At 40.8% G+C, this 21,462-nt stretch overlaps 1 protein-coding gene across 2 annotated transcripts in view; it reads left to right on the top strand.

Moving 5' to 3' along the window:
* Positions 1-19,228, top strand: part of LOC143031823 (uncharacterized) — an 88,915-nt gene extending 69,687 nt beyond the window's left edge. For both annotated transcript variants that reach the window (XM_076196161.1, XM_076196153.1), the window contains exons 14-15: positions 42-413; positions 10,276-19,228. In XM_076196161.1, coding sequence (XP_076052276.1) covers positions 42-413; positions 10,276-10,365 — 462 coding nt within the window. In that variant the 3' untranslated portion in view covers positions 10,366-19,228. The remainder of the gene's footprint in view (positions 1-41; positions 414-10,275) is intronic.
* The last annotated feature ends 2,234 nt before the right edge of the window (positions 19,229-21,462 follow it).

Here is a 21,462-nt window from a genome sequence, read left to right as displayed (position 1 = left end):
TCAATTGAAGTTACATTGAAAGTTGGACTGTTTATTTTCAGGCATACTTCTTTACTCCTGATGAGAGCAACCACAGCTCATTCCCACCAACCCCAGGCAAGTTTTTTGTGTCCTCCCAGACTTGCCCATCTACCTCACAAACCACAGCTGTGTTGTCTTCAACTGAGAGTTCAGCACAAAACCCAACAAAGCCAGAAGAAAGTGCCATTGCATCAGCAACCTCCCTTACTTCCCCATCTCCTGCACAAACCAGTATTCTGCTACCTTCAACCCAGAGCCCACCACAAAACTCCACAAAGCCACAGAGAGGCAACCCCAGTTCTTCAGCAGACTCAAATGAAAGACTTCCTGCACCACATGGGTTACCTCCCAAGAAAAGAAAATTTATGGCAACTGAGCCACAGCTATCTAAGGTAGTATATAAATGATTCTTCCTCTCTCTCTCTCTCTCTCTCTCTCTCTCTCTCTCTCTCTCTCTCTCTCTCTCCTTCTTTCCTCTCTCTCCTTCTTTCCTCTCTCTCCTTCCTTCCTTTCTCTCTCTTTCCTTCCTCTCTCCCTCTTTCTCCCCCTCTCCCTCTTTCCTTCTCTCCCTCTCTTTCCTCCCTCTCCCTCTTCTTCCTCCCTCTCCCTCTCCTTCCTCTCCTCCTTCCATCTCCTCCCTCTCTTCCCTCTCCTTCCTCCCTCTCTTCCCTCTCCTTCCTCCCTCTCTTCCCTCTTCTTCCCTCTCCTTCCTCCCTCCATTCCCTCTTCTTCCTCCCTCTCTTCCCTCTCCTTCCTTCCTCTCTTTCCTTCCTCTCCTTCCTTCCTTCCTCCCTCCCTCTCTCTCCTTCCTTTTTTCCCCTCTCTCTCCTTTTCTCTCTCTCTCTCCTTCATTCCATCTCTCTCTCTCCTTCCTCTCTCTCTCTCTCTCTCTCTCTCTCTCTCTCTCTCTCTCTCTCTCTCCCTCTCTCTCTCTCTCTCTCTCTCTCTCCCTCCCTCTCTCTCTCCCTCACTCTCTTTTTCTCTCTCTCTCTCACTCTCTCTCTTGCTCTCTCTTTTCCTTCCTTCCTTCCTTCCTTTCTTCCTTCCTCCCTCCCTCCCTCCATATGTATATGTGCATGGGTGACAGAGTGGGCATGAGTAGATTATGTTATAAAGCCACTGCCTTCTTCATGAGAGGGATATATCAGGTATGAACTGATCGTATTGCTGGGAAAGAAGTGTGGTACAATGTTTTAAATCAGGTACATGGTTTAAATCAGGAAAGAGTGATATGGAGAAAGGGAGTTATGATGGGAATGAAAGGGGTTAGGATATCTCTCTCCTATGCCTAGGTGCTGCTGTTTTTATCATCATCAATATCATTATTATCACCACCACAACCAATCAATAAGATACAGTTGCCATATCCTTTGGTGAATTTATGATCTTCAACATGAAATAAGTTATACATACAGGGCTCAGAAATCAGTTATTTGTTCAAAGGATTACAAAGGTGGAGCATACAGACAGGAGACCTTTTGGTCCATATCTAGGTTGGATGTAAAAAAAAATCATAATAATAAATAAATAAATGAATGAATAAAAACTGTAATAATGTAAATGATAAAATGCATAGGTATAATTAAATAATAAACAAACAGGTAAATAGTAAATAATAATAAATTGACATATACATAGATACATACATATACCAAGGCCTTTTCCCCCTTACAAGGGAGGTAGTCAAAAAGAAAAAGACATAAAAACCATTCCCACCCATTCCATCAATAAATACACTCCACTCCCCTCCATCCTCCCTCTTATCTTAGCACCTCCTGGATGACGGGTCATCCCTACACCTTGTCCACTGCCCTGGGTTAGAGGCAGGATCGCAAGACACAGCACAACCACAGCAAAGCCGCTTCATTAAATCGGCAACCCCCCCTCTCCATCCCCCCATGCAGAAAAGGAGAAGACTGGGAGAAATCCCTTCGGGCTGCGTCAAATTTTGCTCACACGTACTGCCTCACCCCCCATACCCTCACCCATTCCACCTCATGCATCACATCATCCACATACAACCATTCTCCATTCACCCCTGTCTTCTGTCCTCTCCTGTCCTTCCTCAACAGACATTCCCCTCTTCCCAAAAGCCCCCTTCACCCCATCCATCCATCTTATCCTAGGACGCCCCCTCATGTTCACTCCCTCCACATCTGCCTTCCATACCTCTTTTACTAGTCTTTCTTCACTCATTCTTTCCAGGTGTCCAAACCAGCCTGTAGTTATTTGGTTTCTTTTTGTCACATTTTTTTAATATGGGAGTGATATTAGCTAGCTTCCATTCTCTTGGGACATCTCCAGATATGATGGATTTCTTGAAAATAATTTCTAATGTAACAAAAACCTCATTTTTCATTTCCTTTAAGATTCTTGGATGCCAATCATCAGGCCCTGGTGTTTTATTAACTTTGAGTTTCTCTATACACCTTTTAAGTTTTTCTTTTGTTATATTTACTGTAGTAAGTTTATCCTAGACTTTTCACAGGTTTCAGTTTGGAGTTCACATTGAAGTGTTTCGTTTATGAATACTGAGCTAAAATAATTGTTTAAAATATCACACATTCCTTCATTTGAATATTCAAGTTGACTGTCAACAGATAATAGTTGACCAGTATGATTCCTAACAACCTTTTTATCTCTAATGTAACTATAAAATTCTTTGGGATTCTCTTTGGATTTATCAGCAATATTCATTTTGTATTGTCGTTTTCATTTTTTATTGTTTTTTAAATCTCTCTGTATTGATACATAACTTTGATAGTCATTAGATGCACCCGAGCACTTGTATTTCTTGTAAGCCTGTCTCTTTTTAGCAATACTTTTTTTCAGTTTCTTTGTCAAGTCATGTCATAAATGTATTTCTGTCATCGAAATTTGGTATTATTCCATTTGCAAAATCCTAACTTACATACGTTATGGAGTAAATGTACATACATACATACAAACATACATATACCAAGGATTTTTTCCCCTGACAAGGGAAGTAGCCAAAAAGAAAAAGGCATAAAATCATTCCCACCCATTCCATCCCAGAATACACTCCAATCCCTTCCACCCTCCCTCCCATCTTAGCACCTCCTGGATGATGGGTCATCCCTGCACCTTGTCCACTGCCCTGGGTCAGAAGCAGTGTCGCAAGACATAGCACATCCACAGCAAGGCCACTTCATTAAATCGGCGACCCCCCCTCTCCATCCCCCCATGCATAAAAGGAGAAGACGGGGGGAGAAATCCCTTCGGGGTGCATCAAATTTTGCTCACACATACCACCTCACCCCCCATCCCCCCACCCATTCCACCTCATACATCACAATGTCATCATCCATATACAACCATCCTCCATTCACCCCTGTCTTCTGTCCTCTCCTGTCCTTCCTCAACAGACATTCCCCTCTTCCCCAAAGCCCCCTTCACCCCATCCATCCACCTCATCCTAGGATGTCCCCTCATGTTCACTCCCTCCACATCTGCCTTCCATACCACTTTTACTAGTCTTTCTTCACTCATTCTCTCCATGTGTCCAAACCATCCTAATACTCTTTCATCAACCCTATCTCCCAACACCCTTTCCACTTCTGTTCTCCTCACCTCCTCATTTCTCACTCTATCTAGCCTAGTAACCCCCATCATACTTCTCAGACACCTCATCTCAAACACATTCAAACTCCTTCTCTCTTCCTCTCTTATGTTCCATGTTTCTGCCCCATACAGTACTGTTGGCACAATCACTCCCTCATACAGTCTCCTCTTAGCATCCATTCCCAAATGTCTATTCCTCATTACACTTTTTAATCCACCAAGGCATTTACTCGCTTATCTCTATCTACATTCCACCTCCACCTTCATTCCACCTTTTCCTGCCACATTTGCACCCAAGTATCTAAAACTATCCACTTCCTCCAGTCGCTCTCCCTTAATGCTCACTTCCAGTCTGCTGCCACTTTCAGCCCTTGAACATCTCATCACTTTACTTTTACCCACATTTATCTTCAGCTCTCTTCTATCACACACTCTCCCAAACTCTGTCACCAACTTCATCAATCCCTCCTCCGATCCTGCCACAAGCGCAGTGTCATCTGCAAACAACAGCTGGCTCACCTCCCACTTTTCTCCATTTTCTTTAACCATCTCCAATCCTTGACCCACCACTCTTGCATTTACCTCTTGCACCACCCCATCCATGTACAAGTTGAACAGCCAGGGCGACATAACGCATCCCTGACGAAGTCCCACCTTTACCTTGAACCACTCACTCTCTCCATTTCTAATCCTGACACATGCTCTACTACTCTCATAAAAACTCTTGACAGCTCCTAGAAGCTTTCCTCCTATCCCGTATATCTGCAAAACCTCCCACAGTGCCCTCCTGTCTACCCAGTCGTAAGCCTTTTCTAGATCCATAAAAGCCCAAAAAACATCCTTCCCCTTTCCTATAGCTTTCTCACATATCTGTCTTACCACAAAAATCTGATCTACACAACCTCTACCCATCCTAAATCCACACTGTTCCTCACCAATTACTCCCTCTGTTCCTCTCCTAATCCTCTCAATCAAGATCCTCCTATAAGCCTTCCCAACTACACTTAACAAGCTAATCCCTCTGAAACTACTACATTCACACTTGTCCCCTTTTCCCTTGTAAAGTGGAACAATATAGGCACTCCTCCAGTCCTCCAGCACTCTACCCTCTCTCCAGCAAACATTAAATAACCTCACCAACCAGTCCACCATCACTGTACCTCCATTTTTTAGACATTCTGCATGGCATCCATCCAGCCCAGGTGCCTTACCTGCTTCCATCATCTTAACAACTGCCTTCACTTCATCCTTCCTTATTTCTCCTCCATTTTCCTCACTCATCACTCTTATTTTCTTAGCATTTCCCACTGCACCAATTTTTCCCTCCCTATCCTCCTTCACATTTAGCAACTCCCTAAAATATTCTGCCCATCTTCCCCTTACTGCCTTCTCTTCCATTATCATCTCTCCATCTGTACCTTTTACCTTTTCTACTCTACTTGATTTGCCTCCTCTTCCTCTCTTAATTTCTTTCCAAAACATCATTTTATTATTTTCAAAATTTTCTGTCATACTCGTACCCCATTTCACATCTGCTCTCCTCTTTGCCTCCTTTACCTTGTGCTTTACTTCTCTTTTCTTTTATTTGTACCTCTCATATGACTCCCTCGTCCTATTTTGTAACCAATCTGTGAAAGCTCGCTTCTTCTCTTCTACACCCTTCTTTGTTTCCTCATCCCACCATTCACTACCCTTCCTTCTATTTCCTCCTGTACTTCTTGTTCCACACACCATTTTTGCATACTTTGTGACTCCCTTCTTGAACCATCCCCATTCCTCCTTCACTCCCTCCCACTCCTCCCTCAGCTTCTTCTTGTACTCCTTCTCCTTTTCTTTTACATTTAAAGAGTTCACTCTGAGCACCTCCCTACCTTTTGTCCTTTTCCTCTTTCTCCATCTATCCTCCACTCTCAACTTACCTTCCACCAAAAAATGATCTGATATTCCCCCACCCTCTCCCCTTAGCACATGTACATCATTAACTCTTCCTATTATACTCCTATCTACCACTACATAGTCCATTAACGCTCTATCTACCACCCTTCCATTCACCACCCTCTCCCATGTGTACTTATGCTTGACTTTCTTCCTAAACACTGTATTTGCTATCATCAACTCTAGACACATCTCCACCATCAACTCTTCACCACGATTCTTTCCTGGAACTCCACATTTCCCAACCACTCCATCAATTGGATCATTTCCTACCCTAGCATTAAGGTCTCCCAGTACTATTACATTGACATTTCTCCCTAACCCCTCTATGTACTCATTTAAATCTATCCAAAAAGCCTCCCTTTCTTCTACACTCTTCTCACTACCAGGCCCATATGCACTTACAAAAACCCACATCTCCTTTCCCAGTTTCACCTTCATCCACATTATCCTTGAAGAAACCTCCTTCCACTCCACTACATGTTTACCTATCTCTTCACTTACTAGAATAGCCATCCCTTCCCTCCCTCGCCCTCTCTTCACTCCTGATAACCTCCCATTTACACTCCCAAACTTACACTCGCCCTTCCCTTTCAACTTAGTTTCACTCAAAGCCAATGCATCCATCTTTCTTCTCACAAACATACTACCTAACTCTTCCCTTTTACTCTCATCTGTACCACATCCACACACATTAACAGACCCAAACCTTAGGGTGCTGGTTGGAAAACTCCTAGACCCTCTTATGCCTTTACTTTTTTTAGGAATGTCCCCTGTGGGGCTACAGGGAGAAGGATGCATGCCTGGTCCCAATCCCCGTCCCTTTTTTCTTGCCTCTTACGATCCAAGTGGAAATACTTGTTGGCAGTATTCTTTTGCCCCCACCACAGGGTGGAATAAATGTAGTGCAAGATAAACATTTATAGATCTGACAGCTGTAAGTATATAAAGAAGAATCAATATAACATTGGAGGTTGTTATAGTATTTTATCTTTACAGTATATACCCTGATTGGGTAGTGCTATTACTTCTAATATTAAAAAAAAAAAAAAAAAAAATTGAAATATCTTGAGTTCTGCCCAGTACAAGATTTCTACCAGAAAGGGCCAGCAGGTGAATATCAGGAAGTGTTCCCAACCAAAACATAAATAATAACACTTACAAGGGCCTTGAGTTAAAAAAGAATCTGTTAAATGAGTATTGTTTAATAAACATTTATCTAGGGTGAAGGTAAGGAGCCTACACCTGGAGGTGCATAGCCACAATGCTGTCACCTTTGCCTTATGGACTTAGACTGTTAAGGCAGGGAACAGTCACTGCTGGGAGTCAGAGAGAAGTGTGGGACATGAACCCACAATTAAGTGAATGTGAGACCACCATGCTTCTGAAAATACCACCAGTGCTTATTGATAATCTGGAGTGAAATATAAGCTTGTTGTATATGTGCAACAAAGAACGACACCAATCATGAAATTAACCTCTTCAGTATGAGTCGAATTCTTGTGTGCAGCATTGGATGCCTAATGTATGATGCATCACACTACTTGCATTGTAAAATATAAAGTCACTGTTGTATTACTCATTCTCTTTCACTCTGAGTAACAATAAACACAGAAAATGTGATCAACCCAGTTCACAGAATTTGTGGGTCACTTAGCTACAGCTGCAAAATAAGTATGATCAAGATGCCATTGTCAGCACCTTCATATACCCACTTGTGCCTCATGATGCCTATGTAGGCGTCATCACCTGGAAGAGGTTTAGGAAGAAAGTCAAGCATAAGTACACATGGGAGAGGGTGGTGGATGGAAGGGTAGATAGAACATTAATGGACTATATAGTGGTAACCAGGAGTATAGTAGGAAGAGTTAAGGATGTACATGTTCTAAGGGGAGAGAGTGGGGGAATATCAGATCATTTTTTGGTGGAAGGTAAGTTGAGAGTGGAGGATAGATGGAGAAAGAGGAAAAGGACAGAAGGTAGGGAGGTACATAGAGTGAACTGCTTAAATGAGAAAGAAAAGGAATACAAGAAGCTGAGAGAGGAGTGGGAAGGAGTGAAGGATAGAGTCGAACTAGGAGTGGAGGATAAATAGGGATGGTTCAAGGACGGAGTCACAAGGTGTGCAAAGATGGTATGTGGAATAAGGAGGATGGAAGGAAATAGAAGGAAGGGTAGTGAGTGGTGGGATGAAGAAGCAAAGAAGGTTGTAGAAGAGAAGCAAGTTTTCACAGATTGGTTACAAAATAGGACCAGGGAATCATATGAGAGGTACAAAGAAAAGAGAAGAGAAGTAAAGCATAAGAAAGGAGGCAAAGAAGAGAGCAGATGTGAAATGGGGTAAGAGTATGACAAAATTTTAAAGTAATTAAAAAATGTTTTGGAAGGAAATTAAGAGGAAGAGGAGGTGAATCAAGTTGAGGAGAAAAGGTAAAAGGTGCAGATGGAGATTTGATAATGGGAGGGAAGGCAGTAAGAGGAAGATGGGCAGATTATTTTAGGGAGTTGCTAAATGTGAAAGAGGATAGGGAGGGAAAGGTAATTGCAGTGGGAAACGCTAAGAAAATTACTGTTATGAGTGAGGAAAATGGAGGAGAAATGAAGATGGAGTGAAGGCAGTTATTAAGATGAAGAGAGTAGGTAAGGCACCTGGATTGGATTGATGTCATGCAGAATGTCTGAAAAAAGAAGGTACAGTGATGGTGGAGGCAGTGAGAGGATGGTGGGCAGAGTATTTTAGGGAGTTGCTAAATATGAAGGAGGATAGGGAGGGAAAGGTAGTTGCAGTGGGAAGGACTATGAAAATGAGAGTGATAAGGGAGGAAAAATAAGGAAAGATGAAATGAAGGCAGCTGTTAAGATGATGAGAGCAGGTAAGGCACCTGGGTTGGATGGATGCCATGCAGAATGTATGAAAAAAGGAGGTACAGTTATGGTGGACTGGCTGGTAAGGTTATTTAATGTTTGTTTAAGAGAGGGTAGAGTGCCGGAGGACTGGAGGAATGCCTGTATAGTTCCACTTTACAAGGGAAAAGGGGACAAGTGTGAGTGTAGTAGTTTCAGAGGGATCAGCTTGTTGAGTGTAGTTAGGAACGCTTATGGGAGGATCTTGATTGAGAGGATTAGGAGAGGAACAGAGGGAGTTATTGGGGATTTAGGACAGGTAGGGGTTGTGTAGATCAGATTTTTGTGGTAAGACAGATATGTGAGAAAGCGGAAAAGGTAAGGATATTTTTTGGGCTTTTATGGATCTAGAAAAAGCTTATGACAGGGTAGACAAGAAGGCACTGTGTGAGGTATTGCAAATATATGGGATAGGAGGAAAGCTGTTAAAAGCAATCAGGAATTTTTATGAGAGTGGTAGAGCTTGTGTTAGGATTAGAAATGGAGAGAGTAGTTTGAGGTAAAGGTGGGACTTTATCAGGGATGTGTTATGTCTCCCTGGCTGTTCAATTTATACATGGATGGGGTAGTGCGAGAGGTGAATGCTAGGGAAAGTGGGTCAGGGATTGGAGATGGTTAAAAAAAATGGAGAAAAGTGGGAGACAAGCCAGTTGTTGTTTGAGGATGACACATCGCTTGTGGCAGGATCAGAGAAGGTATTTAGGAAGTTAGTGACATAGTTTAGGAAGGTGTGCGAAAGAAGGAAGTTGAAGATAAATGTGGGTAAAAGTAAGGTGATGAGATGTACAAGGGGAGAATGTGGCAGCAGACTGGAAGTGAGTGTTAAAAGAGACTGGAGGAAGTGGATAGTTTTAGATACTTGGGTGTGAATGTGGCAGGAAAGGGAGGAGTGGGGGTGGAGATAGAATGTAGATTGAAAGAAGTGAGTAAATGCCTTTGAGGATTAAAAAGTGTAATGAGAAATAGACATTTAGGAATGGATACTAAGAGGAGATTGTATGAAGGAGTGATTGTGCCAACAGCACTGTATGGGGCAGAAACATGGAACATAAGGGAGGAAGAGAGGAGTTTGAATGTGTTTGAGATGAGGTGCCTCAGAAGTATGATAGGGGTTACTAGGTTGGATAGAGTGAGAAATGAGGAGATGAGGAGGAAAACGGGGGTGGAAAGGGAGTTGAGAGTTAGGGTTGATTAAAGAGTTATGGGATGGTTTGGATACATGGAAAGAATGAGTGAAGAAAGACTAGTAAAAGAGGTGTGGAAGGCAGGGGTGGAAGGAGTAAACATGAGGGGTCAATGTAGGATGAGATGGATGGATGGGGGTAAAAGGGGCATTGGGAAAGAGGGGAATGTCTGTTGAGGAAGGACGGGAGAAGACAGAAGATGGGGTGAATGGAGAATGGTTGTGTATGGATGATGCTGTGATGCATGAGATGGAGTGGGTAGGGGATGAGGGGTAATGGATGTGTGAGAAATAAATTGACACAGTCTGAAAGGATTTCTCCCTGTCTTCTCGTTTTCTGCATGAGGGGTGGAGAGGGGGGTCACCAATTTAATGAAACAGTCTTGCTGTGAGTGTACTGTGTCTTGCAACACTGCTTCTGACCCAGGGCAGTGGACAAAATGCAGGGATGACCTGTCATCGGATAAGAGGGTGGAGAGGAGTGGAGTATGTTATGGATGGAATGGGAGGGAGTGGTTTTTACCTTTGTATTTTGGCTACCTCCCTTATAAGGGTGAAAAAAAGCCTTTTGTGTATGTATATATGTATATATCTGTATGTGTATATGTGTAATTACATGTTAAACATTTCAAAATTTCTTCAATTTTCAGGGTGCTCCTGTCAGTAAACGTCAAGCTTTGAAGGTACTTAGCAAGATGAAGGATCTTGAGACTTTCCTGAATAAAGTTCATCGACCATGACATAGTTCCTCCATAGGTTTTTACAATTTTCTGATCAGTGATGTCTTTCTTTTTTATTCTAAATGTGTAGATCATATAATTATGTATATATGTATATATATATTTGTATATATGTATATGTTGTGTATATATACTTTTAAGGATAAAATTGTCTTTTATATTGTTACTCTAAACCATGTACCTAATAGAATATTAGTCTCGTGAAAGTAATAGATAAGTATATTTATGTTTCTATACGGATAATTCATTATAGGATTTGTGTTTGACCATAACATCCTGTATGTGAACATGAAAAATCAACTTTTAAATATTTGTCTTTGTGCATATACCATGTCTTTTGAATAAAATTCAAACCATAGACCACAATATGTTATGTGTTTAGATGACTTGTTATGCAAGGGAACAGAACACTTGATGAATAAATTACATTGAACTTATAAATCAGGTATAAGTCGTGGGGATTTGCATGCAGATTGTTATGAAAAGTCATGTGTTTGTCATTTAGATAGATTTCCAGCACAATGCAGATGCAACCAGATTACCCAAGTGCATCCCTCATTGGATTGTGACCAACCAAAGCAGTTAAGCTTAATTCTGTATTGTCTGTTGTATTGTATTTACCTAGTGGGAAGAGCTAGCTTGTGGTGTCTAATTTGTTCTTAATTTTGTGTATGGTTTTTGCACACACTTTTGTTTTGTCTAGTTTGTCCCATACAACTATACTCTGTGGGAAAGCTATTCTTCTTCAGGTCTCTTCTATAACTATCCTTTTTGAGCTTCCTTCTATGTCCCATTGTACAGTACTTATCAAAAGTATGCGACCCTTACCCCTTGCAGCCACATATTTATGTTGAAAATAGGAAGTCATTTCCTGAGGTGGAATTATGTAGATAGAATGTATCTGGCAACACCCTGGTGTCACACTGGGCCAACAGAGTGGAACGTGAGGGAGAATCCAGCCTGTCGCTCTCACACTGCCATGGGAAGAGCTTTTACAGGTAACCCATCTCTTCAGGACCTTGCCTTTTTTCACACTGTTTTTCTTCATTTCTCTAGGGTCTGTATCATTACCATAAGAACATAAGAATGAGGGAGACTGCAAAAGACCATAAAGTCTACACTAGGCAGCTCCGTATCCATCACCACCTGTCATCCCCATCCATAAAGTTGTCTAATCGTTTCTTAAAGCAACTGATAGTTTCAGCGCTTACTACATGGTTACTAAGTTTATTCCATTTGTCAACCACCCTATTAGTAAACCAATTCTTGCCTATTTCCTTCTTAAATCTAAATTTGTCCAGTTTATAACCATTACTGCGAGTCCTGTCCTGTTGTTTTATTATGACCTTGTTTGCATCACCCTTGTTAAAGCCTTTGATCCACTTGAACACCTCTATTAGATCACCCCGCACTCTGCATTTTTCCAGAGAGTGTAAGTTAAGGTGCCTAAGCCTCTCTTCGTAAGGCAAATTTCTGAGTCCATGTATAATTTTGGTCATTCTTCTCTGTACTGATTCTAGTGAATTGATGTCCATTTAGTAGGATGGAGACCAAAACTGTACCACATAGTCAAGGATGGGTCTAACTATCGCTAGATAGAGTTTAATAATTACCTCTGCACTTCTATTCGTTACCATCTTAGCAAGGAAACCTAATGCTCTGTTAGCTTTATTCCTGGCATTAATGCACTGTTTTCTGGTTTTAAGGTCTGGACTCGCTAGAACTCCCAACTCTCTCTCACACTCTGTTTCCTCTAAAAGCATGTTATCTAAGCTGTATCTATTTTCAGGGTTGTGTAGCCCTATGTTTAACACACTACACTTAGAGATATTGAAGTTCATTTGCCATTTCACTGACCATGTGAACAATTTGTTAAGATCATCCAGCAGAATCTCTGCGTCGTCTCCTGATCTAATTAGGCATCTTATTTTAGTGTCGTCCGCAAACTTACTAACATCACTATTTATCCCATCGTCTAAGTCGTTTATGTACATAATGAACAACAAGGGACCCAAAACCGAGCCCTGGGGGACCCCACTAGTAACATTGCCCCACCTAGATTTTACTCCATTTATGGTGACCCACTGTTTTCTGTTACTAATCCAAGCTCTAATCCATTCTAACACTTTTCCTCCTATGCCATGGGCTTTGATTTTATTTAGTCTGGTGTGGCACCTTGTCGAACACTTCAAGGTAAATTACATCGTAATTATCATTGTTATCTGATGCCTTTTAGACATGCATACATATACCAAGGCCTTTTCCCCCTTTCAAGGGAGGTAGCCAAAAAGAAAAAGGCATAAAATAATTCCCACCCATTTCATTCCTAAATACACTCCACTCCCCTCCACCCTCCCTCTTATCTTAGCACCTCCTGGATAATGGGTCATCCCTGTGGTGGGGGCAAAAGAATACTGCCACCAAATATTTCCACTTGGATTGTAAGAAGTGAGAAAAAAGGAACGGGGATTGGGACCAGGCATCCTTCTCCCTGTAGCCCCACAGGGGACATTCCTAAAAATAAAGATGCCTTATATACTTTAGTGTAAAAGGATAGAAGATTATCCTGCACCACATCTAGGAATTTCTTCGTTTCCTGATCTATTAAAGTTTCCCAGTTAATGGTTCTATAATTAAAATCTCCCATGATCACAACATTTTTGTACTGGGACGCTCTGTGAATTTCATGAATCAGGGGATCAGTCTGCTCAATGCTGAGGTTAGGAGGTCTATACAAGATGCCAATAATAACTCTTATTCTTGCCTATAATCTCTACCCAAATAAATTCCATACAGTCTTCTTCCTTAATCAAATTGTTGATAATACAGTTTCTTGTATTTTTAACAAAAAGTGCTACACCTCCCCACTCCTGCCAACCCTATCCTTGTGAAAAAACTTATATCCTTCTATTTTGATTTCCAGAAGGAAATGTTTATCAGCCATGTTGATCCAGGATTCAGTAATAGCTGTAATAACGAAATTCTCTGTGCATGCTTTACCTCGCAGCAAATCAATTTGGTTAATTATGCTTCTGCTATTTGTATAGTAAACTTTAAGTTTATTTTCCTTACACTTGCTTTGATGATTCTTTTCACAGACCCTCTCTAAGTTGTTTCTATTGCCTAAACTGTATTCCGATACTCCCCCCCCCTACTCCCACATAATCTACCCAAAAAAAAACCTGTAGGATGCCTACTTTTTGCTCAAGGGATTCAGCAAGGAGCCAAAATCCTCTGGGCAACAAGTATTTACCTAGTTGTAATATACGGGAGGGGAGCTATGCTAGTGGTGACCCGTCTTTGTATCTCTCCGCATCAAGTTTTATCTTAAAATCTTGTATAGTGTTAGCACATATTGTTTTGTTGTCTAATTTGTTCCATGTATTTATCGCTCTGTGTGGGAAACAGTTCCTTTTCAAGTTTTTTCTATAACTATGCTTTTTCAAGTTTTTTCCGTGTCCTCTTGTTTTACCGTTGTCCCACATTAATAGGTTGTTCCTGTCTAAAACTTCCATTCCTTTCATTATTCTGTAGATAGCAAATCTCCTCTTTCTCTTCTTTGTTCCAGAGTTGGCAGGTTCAATTTGGATAGTCTTTGCTCATATGTTAGTTCGGCGAGTGTCGGTGCTAGTTTTGTTGATTCTGTAAGTGCATCCCGTCCCTTGTATATAGATGATTCTTACCTTAGAAGCGGTCCCAGTTGTCGACAAATGCCCATCCATTGGCCTTACAATGTTTTGCCAGCCTGCAATTCATTGCAATAACCCTGGAATGCCACATGCTTTCAACGCCTTGGAAGGATTCCATATACAACAGGAACACCTACCTCCCTTATTTCTAATCTTGTCTTGTGCATCCTGGAACCACGCAAACTATTCTTCACTCCCTAACTTACCTATATCATTGCCCCCAGCACTTGAGCAAACTACAGGAATTAACTAAAGTGGTAATTGCCCAAGTCATTGGATTAAAGAAGGCAGAGCATGGAACTAAATAAATCAGTGAAATGTTGAAGGTAGCCAAGTCCAAAGTTAAAGAGATACATGGTACGATTTTGGGAGGGAGGAGGGCTGGAGATACCATCCCAGTAACTTCTTATAGGGGAACCTAAGAAGGCTTCTCCCACAGAGATTTTATTTTTGTTAATGGATTTGACTCGAAGTATGCTTTATGATATTCAAAACCATTGGAGAAGTCTTCTTAGGGTGCCCTGTCCTAGGTTTCTGGGATGATATCTCCCGCCCTCTTCCCTCCTGAAATTGCACCATGTATTCTTGATTTTGGGCTTGGCTACTTTCAACATTTCACTCATTTCTTTAGTTCCATGGTCTGCTTTCTTTAATTCAATGACATGGGCAATTATATCTTTGATTAATTCTTTTGTAGGGGTAATGATACAGACCCAATGGAAATGAAGAAAACCAGTGTGAAAGAAGGCAAGAGCCCAAAGAGAGGGGTGTCCTGTAAATGCTCTTCCCATGGCAGTGTGGGAGCGACTGGCTGAGTTCTCCTTCATGTTCCACTCTGTTGGACCAGCGTGACACCAGGGAGTTGCCAGATACATTCTGTCTACATAATGTCACCTCAGAAAATGCCTTTCTATTTTCGTCATGAATAAGTGGCCACAGGGAGTAGGGGTCGCATACTTTTGACAAGTACTGTATTTCTCTTATCCCAATTTAATAAGTCTTCTCTATTGTTGATTTCTATACCTTTTATGATTCTGTAGATGGTCAGCAAGTCACCTCTTTCTCTGCTTTGTTCCAGATTCAGCAATTCTAGTTTTGACAGTCTCTTTTCATATGACAGTTTTGATAGTGTTGGGGCCATCTTCGTAGTTGCTCTTTGGATTCTCTCAATTTTCCCTGTATTTTTTTTTTTTTTAGTACAGGGTGACCAGTGTCACTGCATACTCCAATTTTGGCCTTATCAGTGTGACTAATATTTTCTTAACCATTTCTTCATCCAAGTAAGTAAAAGCTACTTTTATTGATCTTAACAAGTTGTAGGTTTCTCTCGATAGTTTTGTTTATCAGTTTATCTGGGGACTCATCCTTTGTGATGATTTACTCCCAGGTCTTTTTCAGATCCCACTTTCTTTACTTCCTTTTCACCAATCTTATATTGTCCTAATATATCTCTCTCCAAATTCCATTATGCTACATGTCTTAATGTTAAAGTCCACTTCCCACTTCTGACTCCATTCCCAAACCCTGTTCAGATCTCTCTACAGTGAATCATAATCCGTTCCAATATTTGCTTTCTTCAACATTTTTGAGTCATCTGCAAAGAAGCTCATGTAACATTCTACACCCACATCCATGTCATTCATATAAATAGCACACATAATTGGAGCAAGTACTGATCCTTGTGGAACTCTACTAATCACCTCTTCCCAAGTAGAACTCTTATCTCTGAGCACCACTCTCATTTTTGTATTTACCTAGTTGTATTATAAGGGAAAGGAGCTATGCTTGTGGTGACCCGTCTTTGTATCTTTCAACATCAAGTTTTTTCTTAACCCCTTCCATACGGTGCCGCATACGTAGGCGGCATGAGGAGCAAGTGGATACGCGAGGCTGCCATATCGGCGTCTTGATTATATTTATTGTAGTTGCCCCTGCGTTTTTACATACTCTCTAAACTGTCTTTAATCACATTTTCTATGGTTATCAAAATTCAAGGGTGAAAGAGAGAACGATCGATATAAGCGGTGACTATATTTTATGATGCGAGTATTATTACGACACGTACGGCTGGCAGCGGCTGCTGCCCGCGAGATTTAAGGCCCGTACTGAAGAGGTTAAAATCTTGAATAGTGTTTGCACATACTGTTTCCTTATCTAATTTATTCCAGGTATCCAGCACTTCATGTGGGAAGCTTTTTTCCAGATCTCTTCTGTTATCCTTTTTGGGTTTTTCATGTCCTTTTGTTTTTCTGTTGTCCCATTTTAAATCATCTCTATCTAGGGTTTCCATTCCTTTCATGATTCTATAAATAGTCAATAGATCTCCTCTTTCTCTTCTTTGTTCCAGAGTTGGTAGTTCCAATTTGGACAATCTTTGTATGTTAATTCGGAGAGAATTGGTGCCAACTTTGTCATTGCTCTTTGTATTCTAATTTCTTTATATTCTTTTTAGTACTGAGTGTCCATAGTGTTGCTGTATACTCCAATTTTGGTCTTAGTGTAACTAATATTTTTTAAATAATTTCCTCATCCAAATAGTCAAATGCCACTTTCATTGACTTTAGTAGGTTGAAGGTCTCTCTGACTATTTTATTGATATGTTTGTCCGTGTCATGTCTTTGCTGATTATTACTCCAAGGTCTCTTTCTGAGTTCACTTTTTTTACTTCTTCACAAATTTTATAATTTCTTGATATTCTATTTTTACTTTTTTCCAAATTCCATTATACTACACTTCTTGATATTGAAGTTCACTTTCTACTTTTGAGTCCATCTCCAGATTTTGTCTAGGTCTAACTGTCATGATTCACAATCCTCCTTTGTTCTTACTTAGTATTTTTGCATCATCTAAGAAGAAATTCATATAACACTCCACTCCTTCATCCATGTCATATATATGGCAAACATGATTGGAGCCAATACTGAACCTTGCGGGACAGCACTTATCATTTCTTCTCAATTTGAGTATTTGTCTCTACTACCCTCATTTTTCTCCCAGTCAGGAAGTCTTCCATCCATTCCAATAATTTCCCTTTGATGCCACCTATTGATTCTATTTTTCTTATTAGTTTTTTGTGTGGTACTTAATCAAATTCTTTTTGTAGGTCTAGAAAGGCACAGTCCGCCCATCCATCCCTTGTATTATTTCTATTAGTCTCAAACAGAAGCAGATCAGGTTTGTTGTACATGATCTTCCTTCGCTTAATCCAAATTGATTTGGATTCAGTATTTTTTTCTTCCAGATGTTTAACCCATCTACTTTTAATAACTTTTTCACATGTTTTTGGTATTGTGATTGTAAGGGAGACAGGTCTGTAGTTGGTTGGATTTTCCTTGTTCTCTCCTTTATATATTGGTACAATATTTGTATTTTTCCAGTCCTGTGGTACCTTTCCTTCTTTGAGTATTTAATTATATTGTATATTTTGTCTGTCAGCCCATCATTTCATTCTTTCAATATCCAATTCGCCATTCCATCCTGACCGTGTGATTTTCTGACATCAAGACGAAGTTGGGAGAGGAAGGGGAGGCGAATCAAGTGGAGAAGAAGGATTGGGGTGTGTGGATGGAGAGATGATGGTGGGGGAGAGGGCAGTGAGGGGGGGCAGAGTGTTTTGGGGAGTTGCTAAATGTGAAGGAGGATAGGGAGGGAAAGATAGTTGCAGTGGAAAGTGCTAAGAAAATTATTGTGATGAGTGAGGAAAATGGAAGAGAAATAAGGAAAGATGAAGTGAAGGCAATTGTTAAGATGATGAAAGCAGGTAAGGCACCTGGTCTGGATGGATGCCATGCAGAATGTCTAAAAAAAAAAGGAGGTACAGTGATGGTGGACTGGCTGGTGAGGTTATTTAATGTTTGCTGGAGAGAGGGTAGAGTGCCGGATGACTGGAGGAGTGCCTGTATAGTTCCACTTTACAAGGGAAAAGGGGACAAGTGTGAGTGTAGTAGTTTCAGAGGGATTAGCTTGTAAAGTGTAGTTGGGAAGGCTTATGGGAGATCTTGATTGAGAGGATTAGGAGAGGAACAGAGGGAGTAATTGTCGAGGAACAGTGTGGATTTAGGACAGCGCTGGTAGGTGGTGTATTTCTTGCCAAGGATTATGTGACAGGCTATTTTCTGCATTTTCTCCAGTTGTCTCTGCTGCATTACTGTAAGTGAGGAGGCCCAGGAAAGTGACATGTACATCAACTAGGGTAATATGAAGGAAGTGTAGATGATCTTGAGATCCTCAGCCTGTGCCTCTAATGAAGGTTTCTTAGACTATTTTATTGATGTGTTTGTGTGGTGACATGTCTGCTGATTATTACTCCAAAGTCTCTTTGGAGACTCCAAAGTTCTATTTTTACTTTTTCCAAACTCCATTATACTACACTTCTTGATATTAAAGTTTACTTCCTACTTTTAATTCCATTCCAGAATTTGTCTAGATCAATCTTCCTCTGTACTTTAGTATTTTTGCGTCATCTGTGAAGAAGTTCATGTGACATTCCACTCCTTCATCCATGTCATTTATATATATGGCAAACATGATTGGCGCCAATACCAGACCTTGCGGAACACCACTTATCATTTCCTCCCAGGTCGAGTATTTGTCTCTAATTACTACCCTCATTTTCCTCCCAGTCAAGAAGTCTTCCATCCATTACAATAATTTTCTTTGATTCCACCTATTGATTCTATTTTATTAGTTTTTTGTGTGGTACTTTATCAAATGCTTTTTGTAGATCTAGAAAAGCAATGGTCATGTGATGGCAATGGTACTAAAGGGAATGTACAGCTGATAACAGTAATGGCAACATAACAGTGGTAATAATAAAAATGGAAGTATTAGTAATGGCAATGCTTAACTGACAGCAGTAATAGTATTGGTCATGTGATGACAGTTGTAGTAAAGGAAATATAAGGCTGATAATGTCAACACAGCAACAGCAGTAATAAAGAAAAAAGGTGGCAGATAATTATAATGGCAATGCATAACTGACAGCAGTAATATAATGTAATGGCAGTAATGGTCATGTGATGACAATGGTGATATAGGGAATAAAGAGTTGATGGGGACATCATCATGGATACTATTTGCCTGTGACTTTCTAGCCTGCCTCTTCTGAATAACTGGAACAGTCCTGTTGGTCTCACACAGCTTACCTTTGTGCAGTGCAGTGTCAATGACTGTATGTATAGGTTGATGTACTTGGCAAGTTCAGTTGCAACTAGTGCTTTTCTCCTGTGGGGTCCATCAGATTCATCACTGTCTAGGAGGGCATGAACATTTCAATCCTCAATGGTGAGAGGTACAATCCTCATCTTTATCTTTTGATGTCAACCATTGATGTTGGGTCCCTGCCAGCTGCAGTATGCTGGCTAGGATGATATATAGCACGGAATGTTTAGGACACCTTTTCTACCCCCTTCCTTATGCCAGGGAGGTGAACAGTGCATTCTTGAAGAGGGCTGTTCAGTTGCTCAGATGGCTACCAAACTCCATAACTGCTCCAGTTGATAAAAAGTGATCCTATGGCCTGAGCTGCTTGTGTGTAGGTCCATGGCTACAACTACCATTGTACTCGCACCTGTTGCTTTGTCATTTGTCTCTTGCCACAGGGCTTGAAAGATGAATAAAGGGATGGGGTGAAGGATGAATGATGACTTGTGCCATGACTTTGTCTAAAGTGAAGAAGAGTTGTGCAACATCAACCTCACTCTTTCATCAGAGTCCATCGATTCCCAGTAACAAGACCAGATCGAGATGACTGAAGAATGAATATGGATGCAGTGAACAACCAGGATGCCCTTGTGTGTCTCATTTTGCTCTCTTCACTCCACGGTACATTGCTGTAGCCACCGTCCTCCCCATTGAACCATGAAGGATTCTTCCACATAGGACAAGCCCAAAATCACTGAGGGTTTCAGACCCATCAATTACCCTCACCAGGTTTAGCTGGCCAGTGGAAGCCATTGCTTGGGGTGTGGCCACTGTTGCATACAAACAGCTACTTTGAGCCACTGGTAAGATCTGGATACCAGGTGGGGACCAAAGTGAACAAACCATGAGCACCACATGTTCACCACGTCAGTGTTACTACACCTCCCTGTCACTCCAGATATACCATCCCACTGATAATAGTAATGGCAACACAACAGTGGTAATAACGAAGCATTATAGGTTTGTTACAGTATGAGCATGTGAATGGACCTTGATTTGTTTGTCACCATTTAGTAAGAGAAATAGGTCAGTTTATAATTCTGCCCTTCTTATGAAGTTTGGGAGAAGTATAAGTTTAGAATTTGTTATAGAGAGGGAGAGAAAAAGAAATAGGCTCAGTACAGAGACTGTCGTCTCCTTAGAGCTGTACCTTTAGGTGAAGATCAATGTTGATGGGATCTGGAGGCAAGCAACAGGGAGGGTTTCTGACCCATCCCAACATGTGTTTTTCTGGACGTGCTCTCTCTCTCTCTCTCTCTCTCTCTCTCTCTCTCTCTCTCTCTCTCTCTCTCTCTCTCTCTCTCTCTCTCTCTCTCTCTCTCTCTCTCTCTCATCACACCTTAACCTTTGCATGGTTTACATGCTAACCCTACGAGATTGGCATTCATTTGTAGACTAGACCCAGTATATCTTCCTAGCAACTTCAGTGATTTCTCTTCCACATTTTCACATAAAGAGGACTGAGGGTCAATGAATAAGATATTTTTTTCTGAATGCTTTTGAAAATACTTCTCTGAAGCCCTAACAATATGGGGGTATTCACCACATAAGTCTTTTGCAGTCAAAGACTAAGGACTTTGTTGATATCCCTGCAGACCAGAGTCATACATCATCCTTATGTGATACAAGGGTTTTATGGAGTCAATAATTTAGTGAAACTCCTGCAGACCACAATCTCTCTCCCCTTGTGTCTCATTGCACATTCACCATAGTATGGCTACATATTTCAACTGTACTTGATCATAATTAGACACTGAAATGATAGTTTGGTATGAAACAGCACACATTTTTGATTGTGAAAGTTATAGCTTGAATCTTTAAGTCCAGCATGCAATCTAGTATTGAGTTCTAGTATTTGATGAATATGAATGTGACAGTCTAGCAGAACCAAAGGATGTAAATAGTATAGAAGAAAGCATATTTTTTTTAGGTTCTTGTATTGTAAATATGATGTATTTGTATTGATTATATATTTCAAGTAAATCATTTTGTGTGTTATTTAATCCACTACAAAGGACTCCTAGGAAGGAAAATTACAGAGAAGCTCCTAATCCCCTCACCCTGTTGCATTTAGTTGCCTTCTGGGACAAGGTAGTAGTATTCTGACTCCCTGCCACAGAAGGATAGAAATATGAATAAGTGGAGACTTAGGAGTGGCAGAAGATAGATTCAAGGAAGCAGCAGAAAGACATAAAAAGTTAAAAAA

Source organism: Oratosquilla oratoria, chromosome 1 (assembly GCF_046742065.1).
Source record: "Oratosquilla oratoria isolate Oo_2021 chromosome 1, ASM4674206v1, whole genome shotgun sequence".
Taxonomy (NCBI): domain Eukaryota; kingdom Metazoa; phylum Arthropoda; class Malacostraca; order Stomatopoda; family Squillidae; genus Oratosquilla; species Oratosquilla oratoria.
This window is presented reverse-complemented; position numbering and strand designations above follow the sequence as displayed.